A 27100-nucleotide genomic window follows, 5' to 3' on the forward strand; every position below is an offset into this window, starting at 1 on the left:
CCTGGCTTTTAGCAAAAAAGCTGAGATTTAACAACAACAACAACAACAACAGAATCATGTGGAAAGGAAAATTCCTTCACATTAAAGGGGGGGGGGGAGGGAAAAGTTCTTCACATTAATCTTCTGGAAAAATTAAATGAAAAATATAAGTATTCTAAAATGCTGAAAGACTCCATTCACAGATTCTCCTGGCTGTAGAATGTCAACATAGGCTCCGACTCCATGGGGCCTGAGGGGGCCCGAGCCCCCTCAAAAATTCGTTTGGGGGGGCTCCACCCCCCCAATAATTTAAGAAAATTATTAGTTATATTATGCTTTGTAAAATCACAAAATTATGTTGGTATTTTTTATTTTCCTTGTTTGACGATAGTTACCTTTTAAAATACATTCAGTAATGAGTTAAAACAAAGCCACTCCCGATCTAGAGAGGGGGTGGGGTTGCGGGCTCTCGACCCATCAACTTATCTCGCGGATTCCCCCTAGCTCATTAATATTCACCGCCCACGGCGGCAGCCAATCGGCTGCCGCAAAGGGCAGGCCCTCACAGGTTCACTTAAGGTCGGGGCAGCCCGGGGCTCGCCCCTTTCGTTCCCCCAGCAGCAGCGGTTTGGAGGTCTTGGCCCCCCCAATATTTTTTATAAGTCGGTATGGGCCCCCGCCCCCCAATATTTTTTATAAGTCGGCGCCCCTGAATGTCAAACTTTCTGTTGATCACATTCTTAAAAGCAGAACCAAGGAAATAGGTGGGAATCTATTTTTAAAGAAAGTGTTGAAAAAATAGGTGTTGTTTTATAAAGTACAAAAGGTATTGGGGAAGTGTTTGCAAATATGTTTGTAACTGTGTTTGTAATTGTGTTAGGTTAGAAAAACACACCTATAAAAAGGAATCTAAACATCGTTAGGCTACAAGCATATTGTCTCCATAACTCCAGCGTGCTAATTCTTTCCCTTTAGTTGGAGCAAAACAGCAGCGGAAAGTTCCACTGCTGGCTCTCTGACAAGAAAGAAGTTTCCCAGGAGAGAGGAGGAAAACATTATTATTTTAAGGCCACCCCCCTGCTCCATGTGGTAGCTGGGAACCTCTTAAAACCTCCTCTCTAATTTTCTGGGAAATGCAAGCCCTCCAAACCTCTCTCATCAATAAGAAGGGGCGGCAGAGCAGGGAAGAATGACTTTTCGGAGGTGGCCACCTACACTGAGAGCAGAAATTTGTTGGGATGAAACACAAAAAGGATCTGAGCTTATGAGAACCACAAGAAACAGACACGAAGGTCACACTGACATCATCACCCCTCTCCTCCACAACGCCTCACGCTTTTCAATACACCTGGCTTCCCATCAGCACCCTCAGCTCCTCCTTCCCACAATGCCTTGCAACATATCTATGGGCAGCGGGAATACAATGGTGGAGTTCTTCTCGGCGGCGATCGTGGTCAGGGTCTGCAGGTAGCGGAGTTGGAGAGCTGCAGGAGACTCTGTGATGACAATGGAGGCTTCCTTGAGGGCTCTGGAGGCATTCATCTCACCCTCTGCTGCGATGACCTGGAAGGGAGAGAGGCACAGGTCCAGCAAGATGTTTTCAACACAGAGAAAACTGCATAAGGTTCAGAGAGTGTGGTGTAGTGGTTAGAGTGTCAGACCAGGACCTGGGTGCAGCTGTGAATAATAATAATAATAATAATAATAATAATTTTTTATTTATACCCCGCCCTCCCCAGCCAAGGCCGGGCTCAGAGCGGCTTACAAGCAATAATAAAAACAAGATGAATGATTACAACTTAAAAACAAAAATAAAATACAACATTAAAATAATGGAACATTAAAATATTAAAATGTAGCCTCATCGCAGGAGAAGGAAAAGAAAGAAAGAGGAGGAAAAAAGAGAGAGAGAGAGAGAGAGAGAGAGGGAGGGAGGGAATCAAATTGGCTCCAAGCCAAAGGCCAGGCGGAACAACTTTGTCTTACAGGCCCTGCGGAAAGAAATCAGATCCTGCAGGGCCCTGGTCTCATGAGGCAGAGCGTTCCACCAGGCCGGAGCCAGAGTTGAAAAGGCCCTGGCTCTGGTTGAAGCCAATATAACTTCTTTAGGGCCTGGGACCACTAGGGTGTTGTTATTTATGGACCTTGAGGCTCTCCGTGGGGCTTACCAGGAGAGGCGGTCCCGTAGGTACGAGGGTCCTAGGCCGTGAAGGGCTTTAAAGGTCAAAAGCAGCACCTTAAATCTGACCCTGTACTCCACCGGGAGCCAGTGCAGCTTGAAAAGCACTGGGTGAATATGCTCCCATGGCAGAGACCCCGTGAGGAGCCTCGCTGCAGCATTCTGTACCCGCTGGAGTTTCTGGGACAGCTTCAAGGGCAGCCCCGCATAGAGCGAATTACAGTAGTCAAGCCTGGAGATGACCGTCGCATGGATCACTGTGGCCAGGTTGGGGCGGGAAAGGTAAGGGACCAACTGCTTGATGCGGCGAAGGTGGAAGAATGTCGCCTTGGCTGTTGCTGTAACTTGCGCCTCCGTGGAAAGGGAGGCATCAAGGATTACACCCAAACTCTTAACAGAAGGCAATGGCACTAATTGGGCCCCCGCAAGAGAAGGGAGTTGGTCCCTCATCCCCATGCCATCCCGACCTAGCCATAGGACCTCTGTCTTCGAAGGATTTAGTTTCAATCGGCTCCCACGAAACCATCCAGCCACAGCTTCCAAGCATCTGGTCAGTGTGTTCGGGGCCGAGTCGGTGTGGCCATCCATCAGCAGATAGAGCTGAGTGTCATCAGCATATTGGTGACAGCCCAGCCCAAAGCTCCGGATAATCTGGGCAAGGGGGCGCATAAAGATGTTAAAAAGCATCACCCACTGGGTGACCCTGGGCAAGTCAGTGTCTCAGCCTCGTACGTTACAGGGCTGTTGTGAGGATAAAATGAGGACGGGAAGAACAAAGAACAAACCACCTTGAGCTCCTGACAATGGAGGCACATCCACTGGGGCAAATGGGGCACTGCCCCAACACCTGCCCTTGGCTAGCTCCCTGCCACCTGCCTTCTTGCAAGCAGTCCAGATGGTGGCCCTTCCTGCTAGCTTCCTCCTCCTTAGTCTCAGTAGGGCAACATTAGTCCTACATAGAGTAGACCCACTGAAATTGACAGCCACAAGTAATTTAGGTGCACTGACTTCCAACGGTTCTACTTCATTGGGCAGGACTTCATTGGGTAAAACTCCATGTCTGCTCAGACGTCAGTCTTGCTGAATTCTGTAGGGTTTACTCTCAGGTGTGTGGGTTTAGGAATGCAGTCTTAAGTCAATTAAAACAATTTAGTATGCACATGACAAAACACAACCATTCTAAAGGGGAAATGGCTTTATCCTACAATAGGGAATTCACCCTTTCTCAAATTTTGCAACTACCTGTATTATAGATAGATGATAGATAGATAGATAGATAGATAGATAGATAGATAGATAGATAGAGATATATATTAAAACATTTTTTGGGGAAAATCTGTCACCTAATCAAACAAGAATGTTTTGATTAATTAAATGAGTCAGGTAAATGTTGCAGCTCTAGGTTGCATGCACACCACACATTTAAAGCACGTGATTTCTTCCCAAAGAATACTGGAAACTAGTTTCCCCCTCACAGAACTACAATTTCCAGCATCCTTATCAAAGTACAGTTCTCAGGATTCTTTGGGGAGGGAGGAATGTGTTTTGAATGTACTTAAAATCTATGGTGTGGACCCAGCCTTAGTAAAATAAAAATAAAATTGTAGGCTAGAGGATTTGTGGCCTTCATGTTCAAGGCCACTAACAGGATCCTCCTTGCTTAACCAACTTCTTTCAGGAAAGGAAGAGATTGTTACAGGAAGTTGTCATCCTCCTAGGAGAAGCAGCACATAAATCCAGCAGTGTTAAGCCAAGAATATAGGAGCAGCAAATCAGCCAAAGGAACAGGGGTGCAGAAAGGCCTCCAGACTCTATGTCTGCCCCCAGAATGGCCCACCAGCCAGTCTAGTTGTTGAACACAAAGGCCACATTTAAAGCACCATAAAACCACTTTAAGTAGTCATGGCTTCCCCCAAAGAATTCTGGAACCCGCTGCCTGTCAAGGGTGCTGAAAGTTGTTACGAGACCCTTATTCCTCTCCCAGAGCTACAATTCTCAGAATGGTTTAACAGTCAATCCCTCTTCACAGGAAACTCTGGGAATTGTAGCTGTGAGAGGGGAATAGTTGGTCCTAGCAACTCTCAGCACCCTTAGTGAACTACAGGTCTTGCAATTCTTTGGGGGGAAACCATGACTGTTTAAAGTGGCATGCAGATGTGGTGTGGCTCCAGACAGAACAGTGGTTTTCTGCCAGAGAATCCTTGTATGCTACAGAGTCCCTGCAAAGTTGCAGAACCTCCTGGAAGGGAACTAAGTAGGGATGAGGGAAAAATTCAATTTGGTTTACAAGCGAGCCTATCTAATTTGCACTTTCCAAAATAATACGTGAACTAAACCATAGCCATTCTTTAAAATTTGCATTTCTCCAAATTTAGCAATGCAGTTCTCCAACCAACTAATGTGTAGAAAATTACATATATTGGGGCAAAGATCTAAAAATATGCATATATTGGAGAAACAGCTTACAAAAATGCATTATACTAGGAGAAGCTGCTTTGCAAAAAATATTAGACAAAATGCCTAATATTAGGCATGAAAAATTACACATTAAAATGCAGGTGAATTTCCATTTTGAAAAAATCAGAATGATGTGGAAATGTGGAGACCTGAATTTAAGAGCAGGAAAATGAGAAAAACAAAACAAAACTGGCATTCACCCATCTTACAGCATCCAGTTTAGACAGGGTGCTCAGCAGGACTTTCAGGTATCAGCACCAATTCCCCCCTTATGTAGGACACAGCAGCAGAAAACAAGACCTTTGGGAAAGGCTGAAGCTCTGTGAGTAGAACATCTTCTTTGCATGCAGAAGGTTGCAGGTTTAATCCCTGGCATCTCCAGGGAAGACAGAATATGTCCCATCAGAAACCCTGGAGAGTCAGTGACAATAAGCATAGACCATGGGTAGGCAAACTAAGGCCTGTGGGCTGAATCCGGCCCAATCGCCTTCTAAATCCGGCCCGGAATTCAGCGTGTTTTTACATGAGTGGAATGTGTGCTTTTATTTAAAATGCATCTCTGGGTTATTTGTGGGGCCTGCCTGGTGTTTTTACATGAACAGAATATGTGCTTTTATTTAAAATGCATCTCTGGGTTATTTTTGGGGCATAGGAATTCGTTCATTCCCCCCCCCCTTCAAAATATAGTCCAGCCCTCCACAAGGTCTGAGGGACAGGGGACCGGCCCCCTGCTGAAAAGGTTTGCTAACCCCTGGCATAGACAATACTAAGCAAGATATGCAGGTGGTATGAGGCAGCTTTCTATGCTCAGGGGTGGGGCATCTGCTTTGCATACAGAAGATTGCAGTTTGCTCTCATTCATTTCCAGGTAGGACTGGGAGAGACTCCTGCCTGAAACCCTGGCGAGAGTCAGTGTAGCCAGTACCCAATTAGATGGACCACTGGTCTGACTCAGTATAAGGCAACTTCCTATGTAAGACGTTGTGTCTTGTGGGAGCTTGCCTTCTGCTGCTTGATCTTCTTAAACATCCCCAGAAAACCTGCTGAGACACTTCAGTGAAGTTTGAAAACCTGCGATGCAGAAGGAACGCCCTCCGACTGAGTTTTGGCACAAACTCAGCTTTGTTTTGTTACGTAAATGCAATGCAAAGGATTCACTACTATGGGGAAATAAAGATAATGAGACCTCTGGAGCCAGTGTTTGTACAGCAAATACCTGAGTCATCTTATGTCACTGTGGGGAAAAACAAGTGCTACCATCAAAGCAGTCCAAAGTGGCTGGGTGAACCCAGTCAGATGGGTGGAGTACAAATAATAACATTAAAAATTATTATTATTAAAGGAAACATGAATATCTGAAGCAGTTCAATAGTCACTTGAAATGTGGATTATGTGAAAGTTACAGGAAGGGCTGTAGATCGGTGAGAGAGCATCTGCTTGGCATGCGTAAGTTGTTTTCAGTTGTGGGGTAGGAATAATTATGGTCATTTCCAAGACATATACCCCAGGGTCAACAGGGTCAAATAATGGCCTTTGTTTCCTTGTACTGCTCCATCATCTTCTGGGTCATGGATGGGGAACCTGTGAACCTCTAGAAGCTGGTGGATTCCAACTCCCATCAGCTCCGGCCAGCATGGCCAATGGTCAGGGATGAAGGGAGTTGTAGTCCAACAGCATTTGCAGTGCACCAGGTCAGGAAAAGCTGGTTTAATAGGAAGTTTAGCCAGCAAGTTGGTTTATGCCAGCATTTCTAATGGTCAGTGATGATGGGATGTGTAGTCCAACAACAACGGAAGGGCCGCAGGATCCCCATCCCTGATCTGGGTGATGGATCTCCTTTGAAAGTCAGTGGCTAACCTAATCAGTAGAGCTCCTTACCTTCGCTCTTGCTTCGCGGGTAGCTTCTGCTTCAGCGGCCATGGCTCTCTGGAGTTGGACAGGCAGCTTCACATCTTTGATCTCCACCCGCTCCACCTTTATGCCCCAGTCATCTGTGGCATCATCTAGTGTGGCCTGTTGAAAAGGGTGGGGGCAGGAATGCATGTCACAAATCAAGGTATTGTGCAAAGATGTCAAGCTGATCAAACAGAGGTGACTGGAGGTTTAAACAAGTCTCAACAGGACAAATGAACAGCCTTTATAAGAGCCTTCCATCCTGCAAGGTGTTAAATATCCTTCCTTGTGTTTTCAGCCAGCAGGTGACCCAGGCTCTGAGCTTTCATTGAAAGATAAAAGACTCTTAACAAACCACAGCTCCCATAATCCTTTAGGAATCCAATGTGGGGCTTTAAAAGCATGATGTGAATGTGGTCAGAGACTAAAGTAGAGGGAGCTATAGGCAGTGCCACACCCCCTGAACTGGTCATAAGGAAGGAGGCAGGCAGGGGTTGGGGGTTGGCTGAGGGCAGATTAGGTCTGGTGGGGCAGTGTCCCACTTACCCTAAAGGACCAGCTTTCACTGGATTTTTGCATTGTAAATTTAAATTGCAAAATTTAATGGCTGATGCAAAAATAAATAAAACATCTGTCTAAACAGTGAAGTATGTTTCTCAACAACTCCCCACCCCCCATGGGAACACAGCTCAACATTGCTTTGTTGTACCTGCATGCTGTGGGCGATTTCCTCCCGGTCAGAGAGGATCTGAGAGAGGTTCTTGGTCCCAAGAACGTTCCTCAAAGTGGTCTGAGCCAGGAGCCGAGTGGCTGAGTCTGCATTGGTGATGTTGGCAACAGCAAGGGTTGCATTCTGAACTCGGTAATAAACCACGCCATCCACATTAACTGTCACTGAATCTTTGGTAAGAATCTAGGGCAGAAACAGGGGGAGGGGTGAAATGTGGAACGGAAGAATTAAAAAAAGAATCTCCAAGTCACTCATGCATCAAAACATAACCACAAAGAGGTACCACAAGTCGCATGCTGCTAATTAGGCAGTCATGATCAGACTGCCTGCTACCTGACAGTCACAAAGGAGCTTCTTTTCAAATTCCCTATTTCAAACACCATGTGAGTTGTTCATTTTGTGCATGTGCTCATTTCTCCAATTGGGCCATCGGTGGACTTGCAACAGGTATTCTGCACCTGGCTAAGTCATTGGAGAAGCCACCTTTCAACACTAAGGTTACAGAACACTGAGAAGCTCCATACGGACTTCTATTCCATGGCACCATGCTTTTTTGGATAGCACTCTGCTATCCAAAAGGGTGGTGTGGGTGGCGCTGTGGTCTAAACCACTGAGCCTTGGGCTTGACAATCAAAAGGTTGGCGGTTCGAATCCCCGCAACGGGGTGAACTCCCGTTGCTCAGTCCCTGCTCCTGCCAACCTACCAGTTCGAAAGCACGTCAAAGTGCAAGTAGATCAATAGGCACCACTCCGGTGGGAAGGTAAATGGTGTTTCTGTGCGCTGCTCTGGTGTTGGTGTTCCATTGCGCCAGAAGCGGCTTAGTCATGCTAGTCACATGGTCCAGAAAAACTGTCTGCAGAGTGGACAAACGCCGACTCCCTCGGCCTGTAAAGTGAGATGAGCGCCACAACCCCAGAGTCGTTCGCAACTGGACTTAACTGTCAGGGGTCCGTTTTACTGCCTTATGCAGACACCAGATAAGGTTCCTGATTCCTGATTCTTTCCCTTCTACTTGCTGATCTTTGGCAGATCCACAGAAAGCACAAGTGATTTTTGAAATACCAAAATGTAGCATTAATAGGATATGATCCTTTTCAACAAGCATATTTAAAACACTCTCTCTCTCTCTCTCTCTCTCTCTCACACACACACACACACACTGTCAAGTTGTTCAGCACTTCACCTCTCCCATGGCATCTGCTAGGTTTGAATCCAGCTACCGCTACAGATGGGCTGTACACTGCCAGCGCTCAAGACTGGGTGCTTAAATGCCCAATTCCCTTGAGAAAGGGATGGGGCAGGTGTTGTGGCAGCAAATAACTCGGGCAATGCCAGCTTTTGCAGGGGCACACACTGGCACCCAACTGCCTCAGGCTGTGCCAGTGTGCCATGTTTGTAGCAGCCCTGTAACAAGGAAGATGCAGCATATTCCAGTGTGTGCCTTTCACTAATTATATAGCACCAACCACACACGTACACATTAAGGAGTTAACAGAAACCAGAAGGGTGCGGGAAGGATACCTGCCCCAAGGCATTCACAGCTTATATCATTTTATAAAATCCTCATATTCTATTAGAGAAAATTGCTTTGCTGAAAGATTTTCACACAGCTTCAAGGGGGGCAAAGCATGCAAATTAAAAAAATCCATTTGAGGAAACACAGCAATTAATTTCAAGAGGTTTACGGAGAACTTTGCCCAGGGTTGACTATCTCATCTGCATGCAGAACCTCCCAGGCTCAGTGATGCCTTACCATCACACTTTCGAACACACCCCAACTCCCCCTGAGAGGCTGAATACCACAGGATAGGATTGGCATTATGGGATAAGCTGTCCTGCAGGAAAACATCTGCCTCTATGGGTTTGCTCACTGAGGGATGTCCAGCAAGCTTCTAGTGCACTGCAGGGCTTCTCCTGTGCTGTATATCAACACTGCAGGTCTGAGCCTGCAGATGTACAATCTAATAAGACACAAACACAAGAAAGGGAACAGGAAGAGAAGGTGGAAAACTTTGCACAGGCCAATGTTATTTACATTATTAATTAGATAGCGCCTTGCATCATCTCTGAAAAGCATAAACACAATGGGTTTTAGCCAACTGAGTTTACTCAGAATAGACCTGCTGATGTTCATGCACCTATGTTAGTATGGCCCATCCATTTCAATAAGTCTACTCTGAATAGGACTAGCATTGGATACCCTCAACATTGGGTAAGGCAAGCATGTGGGCAGGCTTGTCTAAGCAAGAATTTTTAGCAGGCACCGAAAAGAGTAAAGTGAAGGCACCTGCTTGATTTCAGTAGGCAGGAAATTCCAAAATGCAGGTGCTGTCAGACTTAACGACTGCATCCTTACAAATGCAGAATGGGTATTATGTGGTACCAGTAGTAGTGCCAATTCCAGTGAACAAAGCGGTCAAGTGGGCACATGTGGGGTAAGGCGATCTTGTAGGTAAACCTATCAGAAGTTGTTAAGCTAGATGGACCAATGGTGTGAGAGTAAAGAGAGAGAAGCAAAACTTAATGTCATTGAGGCTGTGTATCCAGTACACCTTTAAAGCACATTTGAAATGCATTCTTCCCCTTCAAGGAATTCTGGGCACTGTAGTTTCTTAAGGGTTGCTGGGAAGTTTAACCCTGGGAAGGCTCAGCCACAGTGCTCAGAATTCTTTGAGAGAAAGAATGTGCTTCAAATGTGCTCTGAAGGTATAGTGTGTGCACAAAGCCAAAGAAAGCCACACACATCTAATCGTTTGTTAAAGAGACTCAATGATTTTCAACAGAATAAAGTTCCATGTCACCTTTGAAATGACATGGGATATTACTGCTCCTTTTACTGATACAGTGGTACCTCTGGTTGCGAATGGGATCCATTCCGGAGGCCCATTCACAACATGAAAAGAACGTAACCCGCAGCAGTGCGCCTGCGCACGGCCGGGTTGCGATTCGCTGCTTCTGCGCATGCGCGTGACATCATTTTGCACATCTGCGCATGTGCGAGCTGCGAAACCCGGAAGTAACCCTTTCCGGTACTTCCGGGTCGCCGCAGGACATAACCTGAACGAATGTAACATGAAGCAGACATAACATGAGCTATGACTGTACTGCAGAGATGAGAAACAGGAGTGTGTCCGACTCTTCACCCCCTGTGCTTTCTCAGTGACAGTATTGCAGCTGAAGCAGAGTTATTTCTAAGAACATCCCTGCTGGATCAGGCCAATGGCCCATCAGGTCCAGCATCCTGTCCTCACAGCAGCCAACCAGGTACCTGAACAGGAAGCCCAGAGGCAAGACCTGAGGGTAACAGCAGCTTCTCCACTTGGAATTCTCCACAACTGGCATTCAGAAGAATACTGCCTCCAACACCGTTGTGTGGGGGTGTGGTTGGAACATATAACATCTCCAAGTGGAATGGCTATGATTATATTAATATTATGTTAATGTTATTTAGAATCAAGTCCTAACAGAGATCTGTGTAATGTCTTTGCAGTCACAGCCACAGCAGTTTCTATTTTAAGTAACACAAGCAAGGTAATTACAAGCCAATAGCTCCTTTAATTGGCTTCTGCGATACACAGAAGAACCAGTGCCACCCTCAGCTTTACTAAGCGAGATATGACCCTCTTATTGAGGAACCAATGAGGTTAAAACAGCAGCCTTGCAAGTAGCTTACTAGTCCTCAGTGTTTGACAAGAGCATTGAGAGTTGATAGGCAACCTCTATTCCCCCATCACACAATTCCCATGGTTTAACAGCCAGTCCCTTTTTCCCAGGGAACACTGGGAACTGTAGCTTTCTGAGGGGAATGGGGACTGCCTAACAACCTTCAGCATCCTTAACGAACTGCAATTCAGGAAGCCACAACTGTTTAAAGTGGTATAATACTGTTTTAAATGTGAAGTGTTGATTGGGCACTAGTGGCAGTGAATTCTGTGTTTTATGTATATGCTGTGTGAACTTTCTCTTGTCAGTCACATAGCATGCAAACCGGGAGTTTATCTTTATGTAAACAATGAAGCAGGGGCGCCTGAATTTGCTTGTTTTCCTTATCTCTTCCTGTCTCCTTTTTCCTTTGGTATCATGTCTATTTTATTGGAAGCTGTCAGCAAAGGGCTGCCTGGTTTTCTTAATCTTTGCTCAGCCCCTAGAAATCTTGAGATGGTTTATGAATGAGCTGCCATCCTCTTCTGGAAAGAAACCAGAGCAACTGCAACAAATTGTAGCATGAAAACACAGATTCTATGGAAACGGGGAAATAATTAAAAGCAGCAGACGACATGCAAAATCATCAAACAACTGGGCAAAAGTCATCAAAAGAACAGCGGCTCATGAAAACAGTGAAGAAGAAAGGAGGAGGATCAAAGGAGCTTTTTAGTTTACAGAAAAGGCGAGCTTCAAGAGACATGATAGAAGTTTATAAAATTAAGCATGGAATGGGTTCTCTCTGGCAGAAAACCCAGCCATCGCCCACTAGTGTCTTTAACAAACCTCACGGGACTCATGGAGACACCAGAAGGAATACAGCAGTGGTGGCCAAACTCGGCACTCCAGATGTTTTGGGACTACAGCTCCCATCATCCCTAGCTAAGAGAACCAGTGGTCAAGGATGATGGGAATTGTAGTACCAAAAAATCTGGAGGGCCGAGTTTGGCCACCACTGGCATACAGTGAAGGGGCTAGGTGAGGAGGGTATTCCATGGGATTAGTGCCACTCCAAAGAAGACTATTCTTCTCATGGCTGCCCATCCTACATACATAGGCTGAAAAGACAGAAGCAGGATCTCAAATGCTGAGTGGAATGCATTAGGACTGATGGATAGTCAGATACAAATGGGATCTGCAACCAAATGTTGCATCACGGAGTGCTCCTGTTCCAGTAAGTCCGTCATGCCCTCCTCCACGATACTCCTTTCTATTCCGCCCCCGAACTAGTTTTACACCTCCCTGCCTCCCTTCAACAGTCAGTCAGCATTCTCTGCTCACTAAGCATACTCAGTCCTTACTAGGCTGATCAGGGTTTTTCCCCTCCACCCACCCCCTCATCATTCCCTCCCTAAAGACGTTTTAATAACTCATCAACTCTTAGTTCAGGGATGCAGAAACATTTCCAGCCTGAGGGCCGCATCTGCTTCCGGACAACATTCCAGGAGCCACATTCCAGTGGTGGGTGGGGCCAGAGGCAAAAGTGGGTGGAGCTAGTTCACACACACAAACACACACACACACACACACACAGAGCTCTCTAGCCTCTATCCAGAAGACCAAGAGGCATAATCAGAGTTCAAGGATGCATTCCAACCACGCAAAATGACTCAAGGAGGGTGCAAAGCAAGACAGGTGAGGGGTGTGGCCTGAGAGAAGAGGGCGTGGCTTCAGAAGAGTTCCAAGAGTCCTGGAAGGTCGCATTGACCCCAGGCAGCCAAGGTTACCCAGCCCTGCAGGAGAACTGTACCCTGGGGTTTTCCAGCATCTTGACAACATCATTAACTTTGAATTAAGGAGGCAAGAAAAGAAAGAAGTAAAAGAAACCCATCCCTACCTAATGAAATAAATACCCTGCAACCCTGTTGCTTGCAAAAACCGCAGGCACAATGGAATTGAATTACAGAAAAGCCAGGAGGAAATGAGGGGCGGGGAGGAGGCTCACTAAGGGTACATTCCTGGCAGCATACACATTAAGCCTAATGATGATTATTAGGTTCCTAAGCAATTCATTCCAAGTCAGTTCCACAACAGTTACTGCCAGAGGAAAAAGTCATTGCAGGATAAGTGGCAGGTGGCTGCCTGGAACAAAACCGAAACCCTCCATGCTGGCCTTCATTCCAAATGGTCTGCTTTGACAGAGGCCATGGCAGAGACTGCTCACTGCATGGAGGAGTTCCGGACCAAGCTAGATGACATGCTAGCTATATATCCGAGCCCTTAAGTGCAAGGTACTATCCATCTTGCAGATGGATTGCTGAGAGTCACAGCAGCAAGGGAACTGGTGGCAGAGACAAGAGACCAGAAGGGCCACAAATACTCAGTGTCAGAGCACTTGCTCTGCATGCAGAAGTTCCTGACTCCAGTCCCTGGCATCTCCAGTTGGGGCTAGGAAAGACTCCCTCTCTGAATGTCTCCTGTAGGAAACCCTGGAGAGTGTTGATAATACTGATCTAGACCGACCAATGGTGTATCTCAGAAGAAGTTTCCTATATTCCTATTTAATTCATCCCTTTGAGAACTAGAATATTACTTTATATTTAAGGGGAAGTGCCGCAATCTGGCAGCAGAGCACCTGCTTTGCATGAAGAGCATCCTGTGTTTAATTCCCGATGGCACCTCCAAGTAGGACTGGGAATGTCTCTTGCCTGAAATTCGAGACCATGGAAGAGGGACAGCGGGTGTGAGAAAGCAATGGGGTGGAGTGGGGAGAGAAACTTGACTAGCCTATTTATATCCAGTATTTAGTAGGGGGGAGAGAAGAAAGAGGTCAAGGAAAGGGAATACTCACTTCCTGTGGCGGTATATCAAATGATATGGTCCTCATGTCCACTTTGATAAAGCTGTCTGTGCAGGGCAATACGAAAAACAGACCTGTTGGAAAATAAAAGTGCAATTGTTAGACACAACAACTCTAGGGCATTAATTGCACTGCATGTGCAAGGAAGAGGTCGGAAGGTATATTGAAGTGCATGGGACAAAGTCAATTCAGCACCAGTAAAAGGTAAAGGTAAAGGTACCCCTGCCCGTACGGGCCAGTCTTGACAGACTCTGGGGTTGTGCGCCCATCTCACTCAAGAGGCCAGGGGCCAGCGCTGTCCGGAGACACTTCCGGGTCACGTGGCCAGCGTGACATCGCTGCTCTGGCGAGCCAGAGCCGCACACGGAAACGCCGTTTACCTTCCCGCTGGTAAGCGGTCCCTATTTATCTACTTGCACCCGGAGGTGCTTTCGAACTGCTAGGTTGGCAGGCGCTGGGACCGAGCAGCGGGAGCGCACCCCGCCGCAGGGATTCGAACCGCCGACCTTTCGATCAGCAAGTCCTAGGCGCTGAGGCTTTAACCCACAGCGCCACCTGCGTCCCCAGAATTCAGCACCAGGCAGTGGTGCAAATGCATGAAGCTGCATTGGGGCTGGAGCACTGATGGTGCCCTCCCCTGGGCCAGAGACTTGGGGGAGGGCATCATCTGTGCTCCAGCCCCAATGCAGCTGACCAGCCACACGGAAATACGGCCACATGTGGGACCATGTATGCGAAACACAGCAGAAGATACACTGTACATCAAGGAGGTAGAGTGGCCTGACACAATTGCTCCTTCATGCCACCAATATGAGGTTTCCCCTAGGCAGCAGTTAGCCTTACTAAACAGCTTAATGTTGTTAAATTGTGTGACTTCTCCTGGGGTGCTACGTCGCTTGGTGGCTGACTACAGCTGGGGTCCTCTCTGCTTCTGTACCTCTGGAGCTCCCAGCAGCTGAAAAGAGGTATTCCTTGCTTGGGGTGGTAAATTCTTATCTATTATCTGCATGCTGTCTAATAAATCTTAAGACTTCTTCCCCACTTGTGTCTTGTCTTGCTTCCAAATCCCACAGAAAGAATCCCCTTGCCTTTGGCAAGACAGACCATAACAGCAAATACTCACCTGGCCCCTTCGCACCTCCTTTTAGGATACGTCCAAGCCGAAATATGATGGCTCGCTCATATTCCTTGACAATCTGCAATGAGGGAGGAAAGTCAGTGGGGGAGGGGTTGTGATTTTGTTCCCTTTCATTCTGCACTTTTCAGGCTATCCTTGATGCTATTTGGGCCACATTTGTAATTAGCTCATTCCAGATAAGAAGAAAAGCCTTTTTAAGGGGGCAAAATAAGGCATAAGATTCTGTAACTACGTAGAGAGACTGCAACTTTGTGCTCTTCCTATCAAGCTGAAGGAGGAATGAACTACCCTGATCCTTTTCATATAAAAATTGTGCTTCATGAGATTAGGAGTTTCTTGACAAAGAGGCTTGTGGCACTTTAAAAACGTAACACATTTCTTTATTGTTGACAACATAGGCAGCCTGGCATTGGCAAACCAATTAATGCATGCTGTGGGTTGTTGGTTTTTTTAAAAACACTTTTGTCCAGATTCAGTTCACTAGTGAACCTCTTGATTAATTGTAACCTGGTGGCCTCATGATGCAGTCTCCCTCTGAAGTTCTCTTCTGCAAGAATAGCCATTTAAGGAGTGGGCTCCCCCAGAAGGTAGTGAAATCTGCCTTCATTGGAGCTTTTTAAACAAAAGTTTGAATGGCCATCTGTCAGGGATTCTTTAGCTGTGATTCCTGCATTGCAGGGGCCAGACATGACCCTTGGGGTCGCTTCCAGCGTTAAGGTCAGCTACAACATACAGTCGCTGCTCCTGTTTAGAGTGGGGAAGGAATCCTAGGTCACAACTGCTTTCCAACCAACTATTTTTTACCTTTATGCACATCCAGATGGATAATGGGAAAGTGATGGTAACCAAAAAGAACGAGACCATAACCAGGATCCACCCGCAGACTCCAATGCTTCCTTCAGAGCCCTCTGAAAGAAAAGGGAGGGGAAAAGTGCACATGCATTAAATGGGCTTCTATTGCTTCTGTGTAGGGAAGAGGGAGAAATTCAGTAATGTTTGCATTTTAACCTAATTTGCACTTCTGGAACAAATACATGAGCTGCATCCCTTCAAAGTTTCATTTTATTTAAAGATTTCTTACCACATTTAACAAAATGTATCAAAGTGATGCACAAACTGTCAAGCAATAAAACTTTGAATAGACACATCATAAGGTAAAAGGACCCGATGGTTAGGTCCAGTCATGGCCGACTCTGGGGTTGCGGCACTCATCTCGCTTTATTGGCCGAGGGAGCCGGCGTGCAGCTTCCGGGTCATGTGGCCAGCAGGACTAAGCTGCTTCTGGCGAACCAGAGCAGCGCACGGAAACGCCATTTACCTTCCCGCTGGAGCGGTACCTATTTATCTACTTGCACTTTAACGTGCCACTCAATGTCCATACTGCATTTGTAAGGAGTCATCTGTGGCATTACTTGTATTTTGGAACTCTCTGCTTTATGATATTAAAAGGTAAAGGGACCCCTGACCATTAGGTACAGTTGTGGCCGACTCTGGAGTTGCAGCGCTCATCTCGCTTTATTGGCCAAGGGAGCCAGGGTACAGCTTCCGGGTCATGTGGCCAGCATGACTAAGCCACTTCTGGCAAACTAGAGCAGCGCACGGAAATGCCGTTTACCTTCCCGCCGGAGTGGTACCTATTTATCTACTTGCACTTTGACGTGCTTTCGAACAGCTAGGTTGGCAGGAGCAGGGACCAAGCAACGGGAGCTCACCCCATCACAGGGATTCAAACCACCAACCTTCTGATCAGCAAGTCCTAGGCTCTGTGGTTTAACCCACAGCGCCACCCACGCCCCAGACACATCATAAGCAGCCAATAATCAGTAACAAAACTGATCATTGCATCTAGAACAAGAATGTATCTGACTACTGACAGGGACACATCACTGAAGGTGAATCTCTAAGAAGAAACTGTTCCATAATGCCATACTGTAGGTGCCACCACAGAGAAAGCCCTTTCCTTGCCTGATACCAGATGAATCCATTCAAGGTGCATTGTTCTCCATTGTCAGTCCTAGACCTTGCCAAGTCAGGAGTGGTAAAGCATGAGGCGATTTGTACAAGGAACATGACCAGTGATCTCCCTTGTTGCTCAGATAGACATGGTATCTTTATAGGATGCAGGAAGTCAAGTTTGGCTGCAGCTCACACCTGCTCTGTGCCACGGCCCAACCAGAGATAAATGCAGTCTAGCCAGAAATTCACACTTATATTCAATTTTTTGCACTGCAGTTCTCTAACCACTGTTCATAAAAAGTGCATCAGGGCACACATTCATGAAAATGAAAACTGCTTGCAAAAAAACAAAAACAAAAAAACCTGCTTGCAAAAAAAAAAAAGGGAAACTGCTTGCACACAAAAAAAAGTGTGCTTTAGTCAAAACTGCACACACACACACAAATGGGTTTCTTATGACACATTTGCACAAAAATCCTGGCAAATTTTCATGAGGATTCTTCTTTTTAAAAACATGCAATTTATTGCAAAAATGTAGAGAAATGAATTTAAAGTTCGAAACTTGAGAAACAGTGAGAAGCAAAATGGATAGTTCCAGTCATCCCTGCGACATTTTTCCACCTTCGCCGCATCAAGCAGTTGGTCCCTTACCTTTCCTGCCCCGACCTGGCCACAGTGATCCATGCGACGGTCATCTCCAGGCTTGACTACTGTAATTCGCTCTATGCGGGGCTGCCCTTGAAGCTGTCCCAGAAACTCCAGCGGGTACAGAATGCTGCAGCGAGGCTCCTCACGGGGTCTCTGCCACGGGAGCATATTCACCCAGTGCTTTTCAAGCTGCACTGGCTCCCGGTGGAGTACAGGGTCAGATTTAAGGTGCTGCTTTTGACCTTTAAAGCCCTTCACGGCCTAGGACCCTTGTACCTACGGGACCGCCTCTCCTGGTATGCCCCACGGAGAGCCTCAAGGTCCATAAATAACAACACCCTAGTGGTCCCGGGCCCTAAGGAAGTTAGATTGGCTTCAACCAGAGCCAGGGCCTTTTCAACTCTGGCTCCGGCCTGGTGGAACGCTCTGCCTCATGAGACCAGGGCCCTGCAGGATCTGATTTCTTTCCGCAGGGCCTGTAAGACAGAGTTGTTCCGCCTGGCCTTTGGCTTGGAGCCAATTTGATTCCCTCCCTCTCTCTCTCTCTCTCTCTCTCTCTCTCTTTTTCCCTCCTCTTTCTTTCTTTTCCTTCTCCTCCTGAGATGAGGCTACATTTTAATATTTTAATGTTCCATTATTTTAATGTATTTTATTTTTGCTTTTAAGTTGTAACCATTCATCTTGTTTTTATTATTGCTTGTAAGCTGCTCTGAGCCCGGCCTTGGCTGGGGAGGGCGGGGTATAAATAAAAAATTATTATTATTATTATTATTATTATTATTATTATTATTAGTTAATCCCTCTTCCCAAAGGAACTCTGGGAATTGTAGCCCTGTAAATGAAGGGGTCTTCTAGCAACTCCCAGCACCCTGAACAAACTACAGGATTACCTGGGGGGAAACATGGCTGTTTAAAGGGGTGTGATAGTGCAGATAGAGTCTATCACCATCATAATCGCCCCTCCCAGAGAATTTCGGCGACTGCCCAAAAAATGAAATGCTGCATCTAAAAAAGGAACATGAGATCATATTCAGAAATGTGACACAGAGTTCACACGGAGATTTTTCCTGGCCTTGGATTCAGTTACAGGAAAAGGAAATCAAGTATGCAGTAAGGCGTATTTGTCTTCTACTGCAACAGCAGCTCAACTAGATCAAGCATTCGATCCGGCATTGCACAGAAAAGTAATTTTCTCCCATATTTTCTCTGGGAGTTCTGTGGAGATGGGGAAGAATATTTATTTGATCTTATTCCCAAGGCTTCTGCAGACCAAATGCTTAACCAGGGGTTGTTTCCCTTTAACCATGGTTAACCTATTCCACATGAATACCTAAGCCAGGTGTAGGGAACCCTTTTTGTCCAGCCTCCCACCCCAAAAAGACACAAGTGGAGGGTCTTACTTGAAAGTAAAAGTGAGGCAAGTAAAAGTGCAAGCTCAGGGTTCAGGAGTCACGGGTTCAGGAGCAAGGGCAAGAAATTCAGAAATTCAGTTTCCAGTACGTGGTCTGCCCACCAAGCTCTTAAAGACAAGACAGGGCAGTCTTATTCTCGAGACTCACTTTGTAAGAATCATGGGACTACAAGTGCATGTGCTTTTGGGGTGGGGTTGTCTGTTCCCACAACAAGGGCGGCATCTCGTTCTAGATAACGAGACTGCACGCTTTTGTCACACCTTGGTTATCAAAGCCTCCCCAGCCTTCATTGAGTCTCTCTCCTCGACAGGAAGGGGGTGGGGAGGCACAGCAGTTCCGCTCCAACTTTCAAAGAGTCTGGTCGGGGCAGATCAAACCAGACCCCCCACCATTCAGCCCCCATCCTCATTTCTTCCTCCTCCTCAATCCAAGCCTGCCAATCCAAGCTCAATGGTGCCGCAGGGCTCAATACAGCCCTGGTCTTCCAGATGTTGCTGGACTATAGCTCCCACTGGCCTAGGACCCACATACCTACGGGACGGCCTCTCCTGGTATGCCCCGCAGAGGACCTTAAGGTCCACAAATGATAACATTTTGGAGGTCCCAGGTCACAAGGTGGTTAGATTGGTCTCAACTAGGGCCACGGCCTTTTCATTACTGGCCCCGACTTGGTGGAATGCTCTGTCACAAGAGACTAGGGCCCTATGGGACTTAACATCTTTCCACAGGGCCTGCAAGACAGAGCTGTTCCGCCTGGCCCTTGGTTTGGACTCGGTCTGACCCTTATGTTTCCCTCCCCTTATGGTTTTGATCTATGGGCTACTTTTAAAACGAGGCTGCATTTTAAATTGCATTTTAACCCGTATTTTAAAATGTTTTGTTTTTCCCCTATTATGTTTTTACTGTAATTTTACTGGTGTTTGCCGCCCTGAGCCCGGCTCTGGCCAGGAAGGGTGGGGTATAAATAATAATAATAATAATAATAATAATAATTATTATTATTATTATTATTATTATTATTATTATTATTATTATTATCATCATCCTTGACACCTGGGCATGCTGGTTGGAGCTGAAGGGTCACAGGTTCCCCAACTCTGAACCACGATTGAGTATGAGACAATGATGCAAAAATGTAAGTTTGGTGGGTATGTAAACAATAACAGCCTTCTACTGAATCCACCCTATCAAACATTTCACTTCAATTTCTTCTGGCAAACTGTGTTTGGTGGGCATTATATATATATAAAATTATATTATATTTGCTTTCGTAGATTTTCACGGGTACAGGAATGCAGGTTTTGGTGTCCTCGGGTGTCTTCCCGTGTAAAAGTTGGGGTGTCTAGGCGACGTTTCGACGAGGTCTCACTCGTCATCTTCAGGCTGGTGCTTTCGGCTTCTTGTTCGAAAGCACCAGCCTGAAGATGACGAGTGAGACCTCGTCGAAACGTCGCCTAGACACCCCAACTTTTACACGGGAAGACACCCGAGGACACCAAAACCTGCAATTATATTATATATATATATAATTATATATTATATATATGTAAACATACCACACATTTATTATTATTATTATTATTGCCAAGTAAACCCAAATGGATAAAGGGCAAGGTTCAAATAAGATTCCAGGGGCAACTGCAGCCCACCAGGGATCACTGATCTCTTCCCATGCTACTCCCGCTCTCTCACAACCCTCCCTGATCCTGCTTTTCAGTTTCCTCAAGTGCTTTTGCCAAGCTGGTGTGCATCTATGAACTACAAGAATGCCTGTTGCTTGCCTAGATTTAGATCCCTCTCCCTGATTTTTGTTTAAGATCTTTTATTAAGATTTTCCCGTAAAGCAGTAAAATTACGACTACAGAATATACAACTTGAATAAGTAAAACCAGAAGAAAGAAAAGATACAAAAGCCAAAGATACAAAAGAAACATTTCTTATTTTCCATCTGCTGGTTATATAAAGAAAGAAAATATGATTACTCAGTTCATGACAACATCCATCTTCACCACTTTCTGTCTTTTAAGTCAAGGTGTCAAATCACTGAATAAAGAAAGTACATTCTACCAAGTGCCCCCCCCCCCCGATTTCTTAGGACACCCCCCATTCCCCCTCACAGAACTATAATTTCCAGAATTCCCTGCAAAGAGGGAGTGGTTGTTAAACTACTCTGATAACTGTAGCTCTCTTAGGGGGAACAGAGGTCTCCTTAGAACTCTTAACAAACTACAGCTCCCAGAATTCTTTGGGGGAAGCCATGATTGTTTAAAGTGGCATAACACTGACATAATACTGTGCAGATGGGCCCAATACACTTTCCAGTTTAGTTATGTTTTAAGTATTGCACAGGTGCAATGATTAAGTGTCCACAGAATCTTTGCAAAAGAGGAGGTGGACAGGAAGAAAACCAGAACAAATTGGTTGCACCTGTTGACTTCCTAGCAACCCTCACCAGGCACTAGCTCACACTTCTCTTTTTCTTTACAAAGGAAATCATAAAACAAAGGAGAAGATGTGTTTTCACTTCTGCAGGCTGGATTGCAAAATTCCAATGCCAGGAATGAGAAAATGAACTCAGATTGTATTGAAGGAGTCTTTCCTTTCCACTGGACTTTTGCAAGAGGCAGCAACAAACTGCAAGATATCATTTTTGCAACATTGCGAAGCAGGAGAAATGATATTATCAAACTCTGTCTCCTTCTCCACTTCTCTTCTGTTTGCATTCTCTGCTCATGCTGAAGACAGCATTCTGGGAAAACAGGCACCAGCAGCACCCATAAATATTGGGGCTTCCCCTTCCCCCAAACACAGCCAGAAACAGATGGGCAGTATGGCTTAGGGCAGGCATCCCCAACCTTCGGCCCTCCAGATGTTTTGGACTACAATTCCCATCATCCCTGACCACTGGTCCTGTTAGCTAGGGATCATGGGAGTTGTAGGCCGAAACATCTGGAGGGCCGCAGGTTGCAGATGCCTGGCTTAGGGCATGGGTCGGCAAACTAAGGTCCACAGGCCCAATTGCCTTCTAGATCCTGTCCGGGAATCGCCGCATGGATCGCCAGTGTGTGGATCGCCAGTGTGTACGTTCTATCCCTCCCCCTCCCTCCCTCACACAGTGCCGCTTTTCTCCTCAGAGATGGAGCAATCTTGTCCCACGCCGGGTGCCATCGACAGCGAGAGTCGGCTTGCCTGCCTCAGCAGGGTGGTGCTGTGAAGCTGCTGCGCTTTCCTCCTGTTCCTCCTCCTTCTCCCTCAGTCCACCCTTCCTTCCTTCCTTCCTTCCTTCCTTCCTTCCTTCCTTCCTTCCTTCTCCGCCCTGCTTTTCCATGCCACTTCCTCGCACGCTTTCTTTGTTGCTGCCTGCCTGCCTGCCTGCCTCCCTCCCTCCTTCATTCCTCCCATGGCGTTCAGGCGGGTTGTTGCAGTGGCCACAGACGCCACTTGTGGGTTGGCGGTCAGCTCTGTCTTCTTCTTCACCGTTCCCCTCAGGAAGCAGCAGCACCAGCAGGTGGTGGGTAAAAGCTCCGTGGACACCCTGATTCCCCTACCTCTGCCAGCTGCTCCTCCGCCGGGGCTGCTGCTTCTGTCTTCACCAGCCAACACAGCCTCCTACCCCTCCGCTGCGCCTGGCTGACTTGAGAAGCCCAACTGCAATTATTGGGTCAACAACTGGGACAGGTACAGCAAAGCATCTTCAGGCTTCTTTGCAGGCAGGCGAAAATTGTTCATATTCCCCCCCCCAAAAAAAAATATAGTCTGCCCCCCCCCAGGTCTGCAGGACAGTGGACCGGCCCCCTGCTGAAAAGGTTTGCTGACCCCTGGCTTAGAGGGAGGCGAGCATTGCTTAGGGTGGCCCATGAGTAGGCAAAAGACAACATCTGTGCCTGCAGCCAAAGCCTGCAGGTGGTCATCCTGGCCTTGACCCATTCCACTTGCTGATGTTTGGGAAAGGGCCGTAGCTCATCAGCCCTAGAGCACCAGCATTCTATGCAAAAGTTCCCATGTTCTGCATCTCCTGGTAGGGTTGGGAGGGAATCCTGCCTGAAATACTGCTGCCATTCAGCACTGAGCTCAGTGGCTTAAAAATCTGATGCCTAGTGGTCCTATGACTGTAAGCATCAAGATTCTAGGAGGTATAGCCTTTTATACAGTGGTACCTCTGGATACAAACATGATCCATTCTGGAGCCCCCTTTGCATCATGAGCAGTACGCAACCCACGTCTGCGCGCGTGTGGGTCGCGATTTGCCGCTTCTGCGCATGCGCGTGATGTCATTTTGAGCGTCTGCGCAAGTGGCGAAACCTGGAAGTAATACACTCCGTTACTTCCGGGTTGCTGCGGAGCGCAACTCGAATGCGCTCAACCCGAAGCGCATTCAACCTGAGGTACGACTGTACTTAGAAGACTCAACCTTAGCCCCCTAATATTGACTGAGGATTAGGCTGGGGCAAAGGAGGCGGCTTCCCCTCCCCCTCAACCTGTTGGGACACCCAAAGAGGAGTACCAATGAGACTTGAATCCCAAGATGCTGCCTTTGAGCAAACCGTCCAAAGCAACCTGGTAGGATTGTTCTTGGATGTTCTCTAGTCCAGTGTTTTTCAACCACTGTTCCGCGGCACACTAGTGTGCCACGAGATGTTGCCTGGTGTGCCGTGGGAAAAATTGAAAAATTCGAAAGATCTAAAAATAAAGTATTTTATAATTTTTCATATTTCTGTTTACTTACTATTTCATAATAAAGTAATTATAAAATACTTTGTGTTTATTTAATTCCTATTCAAGAGAATTACTTTATATATAGTCAATATAGGCACAGAGTTAATTTTTTTAACATTTTCTAATGGTGGTGTGCCTCGTGATTTTTTTCATGAAACAAGTGTGCCTTTGCCCAAAAATGGTTGAAAAACACTGCTCTAGAGCATTGTCATTGCTCTTGAGACTTTCCTATAAGATTGTTAATGTGATGGGTATAAACTCATTTTTAATAGATTCACCTTCTAGAACAGGGGTCAGCAATTTTTTTCAGCCCAGGGCCGGTCCACTGTGCCTCAGACCTTATGGGGGGGCCGGACTATATTTTTTTTGGAGGGGGGAAATGAATGAATTCCTATGCCCCACAAATAACCCAGAGATGCATTTTAAATAAAAGCACACATTCTACTCATGTAAAAACACACCGATTCCCGGACCGTCCATGGGCTGGATTTAGTTGATTGGGCTGGATCCAGCCCCCGGGCCTTGGTTTGCCCTCCCATGTCCTAGAAGCTTGATGCTTAGTGAGAACATGTATCTACCTGTAAGAATGCTTTTGTTTTCTTTGTATCTGGTAAATCTTGTACCCAAAGTTTTCCCAACCCCATGTGACCTGTTCATACTAGAAGAACTGGAGACTGCAACTTAACTCTCAATAACTGGACATCCTGATTATAACTGGTAATATTTGGAGCCAAGTACTTAAAATGGGACAGTCTTTTATTTTTTACATGTGTGCAAAATATACATAGATGTGTGGTTCTCGAACCACATAACTGCAGGCAGAGAACAACATGAAATCTTGCTGCTTCACAATTGTTCCTAGCACATGATCTGCATTTACAAGAAATGCTTAGTGTCTCTCATCAAGTTTTTCTTCTTAAGATTGTCAAAAGCTATGGTTGTGACCAGGAACTTGGATCAAAAGCCACTGATCTTGCAAAGGGCTGGGTACTGCTGAAAGGCTATCAGGCTCCAGATCCTTTATGCTGCATATGAACTTCCTATTAAAATAATATTTAAGGTTCACATATATTTAAAGGAATTAACTCTAAGTGAATCTCCTTCTTGGCTCAGATGATAAACCATGGTATTACACAAATAATTAATGTGAGCATCAATACAGTGGGAGTAACTGGTATGTGACAACTGTAATAACTACAGTAATGTCCAGTACTGAAAACATCTGAGTAGCTAACAGTTTCACTTTACCATACGTGATATTTACTATTCACAGTTTGCAAAAATCCCCTCAGCTTAGATTTTGAATTATCTGACAAGCTCATGTATTGACAGGTTTTGTAGAGTTGGAAAAGGTTCAGAAAAGGGCAATGAAATTATCAAGGGGCTGGAGCAACTTCTTCTATGAGGAAAGATTGCAGCATTTGGGACTTTTTAGTTTAGAGAAAAAGCGTGTAAGAAGTGACACAATATAAGTTTATAAAATTATGTGAGACGTGGAGAGAAATGTCTGTCGTAACTCTATAACTTGTGGACGCCCAATGAGAAGCACAATGCTGAAAGATTCAGGACATATAAAAGAAAGCTATTATTCAGGCAGTACATAGTTAAACTATGGAACTCATTCCCACATGAGGCGGTGATGACCATCTACTTAGGTGGCTTTAAAAGAGGACTGAATGAATTCATTGAGATAAAATCTATCAACAGCTGTTATAGCACCATTGTCAGAGGAAGACTCTCCAAACTGAAATTTAATTGTACCCAAGGCACATTATCAATCCATCTTTCACCTTGTTTATTAAAATAAAGTTCCTGGAGAAAATAGTTAATAACTGTTTTGCTTTTTGACCCATCGGGTAGCCAGTCACCAAGATAGAAGGTAACAGCAACATTCTAGTAGGGTAAACAAACGAGTCCCTGGATGTATGTAAAGGTTGGCATTGGTTCTAGAATATCTCCAGGGGATTAATTTCATCTTAAGTATACATAGCTTTGAGCTTTGCTTCTGTAAAGAGTCAATACAAATTTCAGTTGTAAAAGGAGCCAAGGGAGATTTCGCAAAGCGAAGACGGATTACGGGCTGCTGAATACGTTTATCATATGAAAGTTTGACCACAATCTGAGCATTACTGAGCTGAAATCAAGATTCTAGTCCATAAGATAGTAGCCCCCTCCACACAAAATCCCTTCCAGAAACTTAAAAAATCAGGCCTCGGGGAGAGTGAAATTCCAGGCTTTGCACCCCAACAAGCCCATGAACCTCAACTCCTGTTACAGGGCTTATCCATTTTCAAGCAAGTAGAAGATTCTGAAGATTCAAATTCCTGCAAAAGACCCTGAACCCTCCTGCAATGGGAGACCAAGGAGTACCTTCACCGCAGGCATGCTCTCATCCACACCCACCCAAATAAACTCCCTCCAGAGGAAAGCAGATTACATTTGTACATTATCTGAGGCTCTCAGCGTTTCCTGTGTTTCAGCACAGAAAGCAAGACTTCGACCGTCAGACGCCGTAGCTTAGACCGAGCCTCCCCTAAACGGAAATCTCACGCTCATGCACGCCCCTTTCGCCCCTATCTCAGAACCTCCAGATTTTTTAAAGTACTCATTTTAGGGTGCGATTATCGGAAGCTGAAACAGGCACTCTGTGCATGCTCGAAAGCAACAGGTGTGTAGCCAACCAGGTTTTACTCAGTATAAACCCAGTTATATTAATGGACCCAAGTTCGTCGTGTTTGTTCATTTCAGTCGGTCTGACTACTCTGAGTAGAACCAGGCTGCCTGCCTTTCCTTCCCCCAGCTCTGCTTGTACCACCAGCCTCGACCAAGAAAGAAAGGAAGAAGGATGGGGCTGCCCCAACTTTGCAAGCCTCCGCTCGTCTCACCTCCGATCTTGACGGTCTCCCGCTTGCCGCGAGCGCCTTTCTCCGCGTCCTCCATGACTCCCACCGACGCAGCCAGCTTCCCAAACGAGGCGGCTACCCGTTTCAACAGAAGGTATCTGGGGTCCGCGGCGCTCCAGCTGCCGTGTTTGATTCGAGTGGGCGGCCTCGCTTCTTCTCCGCCCCGCACATCATCAAGACCCGCCCCCTCCAATTGCACAATGCTTTACAGTTGTCTAAGGCAGGCTGCAGTTTTGTGTATGCGCTCGCCAGAGAATTCCGCAACTGGCTTTCCTTCTGAGTAGACCAGAGACAGGGGCATCGGCGGCCCTCCAGATGTTTTTGGACGCCAGCTCCCATCAGCCCCAGCCAGCATGGCCAACGATCAGGGATGATGGGAGCTGTAGTCCAGTAAAGTATATCTTTATACCTAGAAAGTCACATCTTTCTCCTCACCCCTGGGGCAGACACGTCGCAGTGGCAGGGCAAAAACACTCAAAAACAAAAATATTACTGGCTAGCTAATTCATGCAGGACACTCTTTCAGTCTATCCAAACTGGTGTTGTTTGATTTTTTAAAAATTGTTTCATTTTACTGATCAGTTGA

At 46.1% G+C, this 27100-nt stretch overlaps 1 protein-coding gene across 1 annotated transcript; it reads right to left on the bottom strand.

Moving 5' to 3' along the window:
- Positions 1-684: 684 nt before the first annotated feature.
- LOC310836504 (stomatin-like) lies at positions 685-26662 on the bottom strand. Its single transcript, XM_083721892.1, has 7 exons — positions 26497-26662; positions 15684-15787; positions 14865-14937; positions 13733-13815; positions 7218-7421; positions 6494-6628; positions 685-1542 (listed from the first exon to the last, which is right to left on the bottom strand). The coding sequence occupies exons 1-7, from the start codon at positions 26549-26551 to the stop codon at positions 1348-1350; spliced, it is 849 nt and encodes a 282-aa protein (XP_083578018.1). The 5' UTR covers positions 26552-26662; the 3' UTR covers positions 685-1347.
- Between the last annotated feature and the right edge of the window lie 438 nt (positions 26663-27100).

This window comes from Podarcis gaigeae (assembly GCF_964106915.1).
Source record: "Podarcis gaigeae genome assembly, chromosome: Z".
NCBI classification, from domain to species: Eukaryota; Metazoa; Chordata; class Lepidosauria; order Squamata; family Lacertidae; genus Podarcis; species Podarcis gaigeae.